We start from the raw sequence: 6,485 nt of genomic DNA on the forward strand, positions 1-6,485 counted from the left end.
TATTCCCTTCAATTGCCGACCAGCCAATCCTTCTTGGTGATGCCCAATTGGCTGCCCCATGAGTGTTACAAGGAGCATCGCTTTCCCAAACCTGATACCCTTTCTCATATATTGTTGCTTCTTTGCCAATTTTGAGGCCCTGCCGATTTCTCTCTGGTTATCTGCAAGCTGACCCAAATCAATACTTGGATGATTTGGCTATTATATATGCGGATTATTGTTAGATTTGCGGGCTTGGTTCTCTATTGAAGGGTGGCCCTCTGTTATGCCCACAACATGCTCGATAGAGGCTCTATGTGGTTCTCGAGCAGATATTTGGTTTTTTCCCCTACAACAGCATGATTTGTACATTTCAATTGATAGTTGGCTGGCTTATATGCGTTACACCCTTGTAGGGTGTTCCTGGTTGATATACGTGCATGCTATTGAGAATGTTTGTGAAGACTCCATGTAGGTGTAAGTCTATGACTTCGCTTTTAGTGCTACTTACATTAGATGCCTTTTGTGAATTTATTTTCTCAGAAACCTTTTAGATGCAATTAGATGGCAGAAAGGCAATCAGTGCACCTGCAGTTGCAAGGCAATGGTGATGTATCAGGCATTAAACTTTGCTAGGTTTGGCTTGCATCTGATGTGGCCATGATCTATTGGCAGCGCTTAACATGGCATGCACTATGATTTGCTGATTAACACCTAGTATGTCATCCATCCTATGTAAACCCAGTGATGATGATATTTTCATAGTCCGAGCTTTTATTTTAATTTTAAATTAATTTTTCATGTTTTGATTTTAAATTTACTTTCATTGTTATGGGGCCATGAATCATCGAATTGGAAAGCCATAGGGCAAACCCTGTTCCTCCAATATATTGAGAGTTCACCCTATGGCTTTTTAAAGGTTTTTTTTAATGCATGAATTGCCCCAGAAATTGAAGGTAGATGTCAAAAAACTTTTGTAAAGTTGATGTAACATTGGAGCAACTTCTAAGCAAGATTCTTGAGCTTCTCTCATGCCAAATTTACCAAAGAAGAGATATAGGAGTTTGTCCCAATTTAAAGGCCATGAGTTTAGGAGGCCGGCCGTTTAATTTGAGACATGTTCTCAAGTATCAAGTACCACTAGTAAATGGGCATTTAATGAAGTGGTGGGAAGCAATTCCAATTACATAGCCAGTATGTAACGTAGTCTTTAGATCAAGTCATAAAAAAATTTGACCTTTTGTTTTCCTCTTTTTTTTTTTTTCTTTTTTTTTTTTTTTTGGATAAAAATGGCATTTCATATAGCTCTAACATAAGTACATTATGCCAAGTTAAGTGGAAAGTAAAGTGCACAAAGAAGAAGAAATGTCTCCCGTGGATATTCAAATGATCTCTCCGGAGTACCGGGCAACAAATGAGGCGATCCAGTCTGCGGCACTGTTCGCCTTCCAGAACCTATATGATACCTAAAAAGAGCTCAGCTCCTGGACCATTCTGCGGGTATTATGGATAAGAGGATGACCATCACCATATCTGTCCACTCTTCGCACCCAAAAAATTTGACCTACTCTAGCACCTCAGCTCTCTGGATGCCTTTATAGGAGGGACATGGAATGCCGCCATTAAATTAATGAACACTCTGATGAGAATCCAGCTATATGGCTTGATAGAATTATATAGCTTTCCTTTCAAAAGTTGAAACATTTTCTTCCCTTCCCGTAGCTTGAAGCTGGAACTAACGCATGCTCTCCTAAAGAAAATCTAGTGCAGAGAATTCTTTTACGAGCGAAAGAATATTTAAAAAACCTAAGGCTTTCTTGGCAAACTTAGGAATGAAAAAATGTTGGTTCTCAGGTGGGCAGTACATCATTTCATCACAAACACATGGGCCCATGAGTTATCTTCTTGCAGTGACAGTTGAAAGGCTAGTATTTTGCCAACTTCAGAGGTTTATTATGCGCCCATTTCAATCAAAAAATAAGCCTAATCTTCTAACCATTCTCTGTAACAATCATTATATTGATAATCAGATTCTAATCTTTTGTCTTTCCATTTCTTACTTCAAATATGATACATTTTTTTATGTGATAAAATGTAAAATGCTGCTTCGATGCGTAAATGCACAAAATGATTCTTCATTCATGACTGCTAAGGATAGAAAAGCTTTGTGAAAAGCAGCTCATTCCAAGTGTCTTGAAGGCCAGGCAAACACCAATGCACACAGTCTGCATAGCTAGAAGGGTTTGCTAATTGCTCAGGAGTCAATGGAGTCCACTGCTTCTTATAAATTGAAGTGTGGGCATCCCTGCGGTAACTTGAGAGTTGGGTGATGTTGAGAAATGTGATGGGTATCTCCGATTCGCCGAACACTTCTCCGATCACCTGCATTACACTTTTCCGGCAATCCGATCCCCAGTACGTAGGATCTTCGATCATTGTTGTTTCATTGTAACAGTTTAGGCCCGGTTCGCCTCCCCAATCTATGCTCCTGCCAAATTTTTCAATCTTTAGATGCCAACTTATGCTCCTATTAATCAAATTACAACTATAAAACTTAGAGCTGTCTGTGAGTGGCTCATACTCAGCTTGGCAAGCACTTGATTAGTAAATAAGCCAACCTGGAGGCTAGACTAAAAACAAGGTCCAACATGCCATGGTATGATGCTAAAATTTCATGGATTTGGAGCATTTTTGAGTCCTAGCAAGTCTTATTAGGTATCATCATAGTTTCATGGATTTATATATAAAGCATTTACTGTAGAATTACTCACTTTCCATGAGAAGGTGACATGCTGGTAAAGAAGACCCTTGCCTTCTTAAGATCCATGTTCTTCTTTGCCCATTTCAGCATACTTCTCATTGCCATACGGTAAGCATCCTCTGTTGATGGCTCCACAACATCCTTCACTTCATCATTGAAGGATCCTGGCCCTCGCCTGTGGAAGAAACAAACAATGAGACCTACACTGAGCTAAAAGGAGACAAGAAGAACTTGATAAAATAATTTGATAAGAGCAAGAATTTACAAGATCTTCATCTTGAGGCCGGTCATCCACCAAAGATAGGTATTAAATACCATTATGTCGACTCCTTTCCAGTTCTCGCCGTGCTTATCGATCGAACCTTCCCTAACTATTCTATCAGATATCCTATGGGTGACAGCATTGTCTGAGTTCGATTCAAGAAGGAATGGTGCCCAATAGAACTCAATAGTTGCATTGTAGTCCTAACCATGAAAGCACAAAAAGAAAGAAAGAAAAGTAATGTCAGAGGTGGAAATCATTCTGGGTTAAAAAAAGAGAAGTAGATACAAAGTAAAATAGAAAAACGAAAAATTAGAACGAAAAAAGGAATTTTATGTCACCTTGGCCCTGAAGACAGTTAGTGAGTCAAAGGTTTCCATGGATTTGGCATTTTCAGGAATGATTGAATGGAGAAGACACACCATGGAGACAAACTGACCTCGGTTCAAAGAATCACCCACAAACATCATTCTCTTCCCTCGAAGAGTCTCGAGCATCAATGTAGCATTGAAACTGTATAATTTATAACAACAACATCATCCATGCTAAAAATATTGAAGGAATCAAAAAATTAATGGCAAAGGACATTATCCAGTGAAGCTAATGGTCCAGCAAAACTAGAAATAATTAACATCACACTGAAAATATTACTGCAAACAACTGGTGAAAGAAGCAAATGATGATGTCATTGACCAAGTGAGACTGCGCACAGCTTGTAATATTATTTTTGGACTAATTCTTTCATCGCTCGAACAAATGTTGTCAAACACTTGAGGAAACACCTCCGAAGGTTCGAACACACAACCTCTTCCCAATGGGAGAGGATGAAATCATCTGATTTATGATGCTGCTTGAAATCATTATTATAACAGCCATTATTGTTCTGAAACTAGATGCTGTAGCTGTCGTCATGGTTTTCCTTCAGGAACATGACAGCTGCTGTAATGTTAGTATTGATAACAACACTGATGCAAGGGATCAAACTGATTTGGAAAAGGGATCAAGCTGATTCATCCTTCAAATCTTTATCGACTTAGTAAGAAGTCGGCTAATCTTCTATGATTATAGAGAATCAAAATGATTCTCCAGATCTTCTTAAACTCGGAAGTGGTTCTCCAGATCTTCATCAACTTGGCAAGAAATTATGCCAATCTTCTATGATTATGTGACTGCCATAGCAACTTAAGAGATTCTTTCCTCTTGTATTGAAAAGATTTTTTCTATTATTTCTTATTTAAGTTTTGAATGTAATATTCTTTGTAATCTTGATAATATACATAATCATGTATCATTATTATAAATACAATGACATGCATAGTTCTCACGTTGAGATCCAGTCTGTTGCCATTCTTTTTTTTTCTAGAATGGCTAGCTATTGTTTTAAACCATGATGGAGAGAGAGGAACCTGGCAAGGGAGCAAGCATGAGGCTGCCATCTCCAGTACTGATACTCCTTGTCAGGTCTCCCATGCTTCTGGCAAGTTAGCTGTGGTTGTATGTACGGGCAATCCGACTCCTCGTAGAGAGGCCGCGATTCGTCCCTCACCCACCGCCCGCTGAAGACATCGCATCTTCCCTCACTCTCTCCGATGGCGAATGGCAATCTCTCCCTCTTCTTAACTAACCCAGAAAATTAAGAACACACGATAACAATTCCTTCCATTTAGAATTGAGAGAACTCAGACCAGGATGAAGCACTTCATCCAAACTCACCGGCCTTTGAGATGGGCTGGTCATTATGTGGACTTTGCTGTAGCTGTTGGCTGAAGAAGTCCTCGCCGTACAGAACTGCCACAAAAGCCATGAAGGCCAATATGGTGAAGAAGTAAGGAGAGAGACGAGCCTTTCTGATAAGGGAGAAAGAAGAGGAGGGGGGAGGGGGAGGCGTCTTCATTTGTTGAAGGCTTTGCTTTTGTTTATTTTTAAGTTTATGAGGACTTCCAACGTGTGATATGGGTTGAATAAATACAGAAGAATATAGGATGGAGAAATGTCACCATATAAAAGCTCAGACTGATTGAATAAGTTTAACTGCACTATTTTCCTGCTTTATTTCGAGAGAATGGGTGCTGCTTTCCCTGGCAAGTTGGGCACCACTGGGCCACGAAGCAAATTAATTCCAACAGCCCAACCCTTAAAAAAGAGGACCAATTAAATGTGCTATTTTTTTATTTAATTAAAAGTACTAACTTATCTATTTGGTAAAGTTTCTTAGTAGTTGTATGAGATATTTGGGCCCAAATCCTACCTTAACCTACTTTGAGGAAAGGGTCTAGGATACTTTGTTCTTGGGGAGGGAGAGAGCTCTCAAAGTTAGCTTGGGAAATGATTCATTAGCATGGACAGCTCATACGAAATGGTTTACACAAAACTTCTACCTTCATAAATTTTTTTTGAGATTATATATCTCATGCGAGAGGCTCTTATGTTTTAGTCCAAAAAGAACAAAAAAATAATATTATGGAAAATGCATTTTTTATGGGATAACACTTTTAGTACCTGTGTACTGATGCACCGGATCCCATCAGAACTCCATAGTTAAGTATGCTTGGGCGAGAGTAGTCCTCGTGTTGTACCCTTTTTATTTTTCTTCATCAAAAAACACTCTTTGTACCTATGGAACTATATCTAGAGCCACTGCATAATAAATTCTTGCACCAACCCAGACTCACTGAATGATATTGTATAGGTCTACAAACTTTTAATGATGATCAGTTGATTTACAACTGCTCTATTATTCTAAGGGGAGGCTTTCGGCAAGCGATGGTCGATGCAAAATAATAAAAGCCGAAATATCACCAATAATACCATGACCCTCTACCTAAACCCCTTTGGATAGTTGTCCTGTGCATTCAAAATATATTGCAGGTATCATTGTGTGCAAGTGAAGGAAATGATTTGTGGACTCTCCTTATTCCCTTTTTATTCTTGAAGTAAACTTTCTTGCTCCCTTAGCTTACAAGCCAAGCGACATTATAGGTTTCCCTCACCATCATACATCACCCACAACCCTTCTTCATTACGCCCTTATTTTGAAAGGAAAATATAAATTACAGACCAAGCCAGTGACAGAAAGGACTGGGAGCTAATTCGCTGAGCTATTTTAAAATCGAGTATACCAATTAAGGATGGCTGTGTATTTTTGTCTAGATCCTGTTCCTAGCTCCCTTATTTTGAACTCTTTGGCTTGCCCAAACTTTTGATGTACACCTCTTCACTTCCTTAATGAATTAGCTTATGGATATTAACCATCTTTTTTACATAAAAAAAGAACTAGATTAAATCATTACCAAAGCATACTCCTTGTTGACTTCCATGTTCTCGCTGGATGCCCAGCTTATCTCTAGAAAAGCAGTTTTTATAAATATGTCCTCTTTACTAAATAAAACTATTTTGTTTTATCTTAGATCTCTCTTATTATCTCTTTGTTGGTGAGGGAAACAAGGGAAGTGGTACATTTAACAACTGACATGAAGTTCTTTT

General features: G+C 38.7%; 1 protein-coding gene across 1 annotated transcript; it reads right to left on the minus strand.

Moving 5' to 3' along the window:
• Positions 1-1,998: 1,998 nt before the first annotated feature.
• Positions 1,999-4,943, minus strand: LOC103700948 (protein trichome birefringence-like 33). The gene is made up of 6 exons (XM_008782848.6): positions 4,716-4,943; positions 4,409-4,622; positions 3,344-3,515; positions 3,006-3,205; positions 2,751-2,915; positions 1,999-2,467 (listed from the first exon to the last, which is right to left on the minus strand). Exons 1-6 carry the CDS (start codon positions 4,894-4,896, stop codon positions 2,128-2,130), a joined length of 1,272 nt encoding a protein of 423 aa, XP_008781070.4. The 5' UTR covers positions 4,897-4,943; the 3' UTR covers positions 1,999-2,127.
• Between the last annotated feature and the right edge of the window lie 1,542 nt (positions 4,944-6,485).

This window comes from Phoenix dactylifera, chromosome 8, assembly GCF_051530095.1.
Source record: "Phoenix dactylifera cultivar Ajwa chromosome 8, Ajwa_hap1_PhDact_Kaust_v1.1, whole genome shotgun sequence".
Lineage (NCBI taxonomy): Eukaryota > Viridiplantae > Streptophyta > Magnoliopsida > Arecales > Arecaceae > Phoenix > Phoenix dactylifera.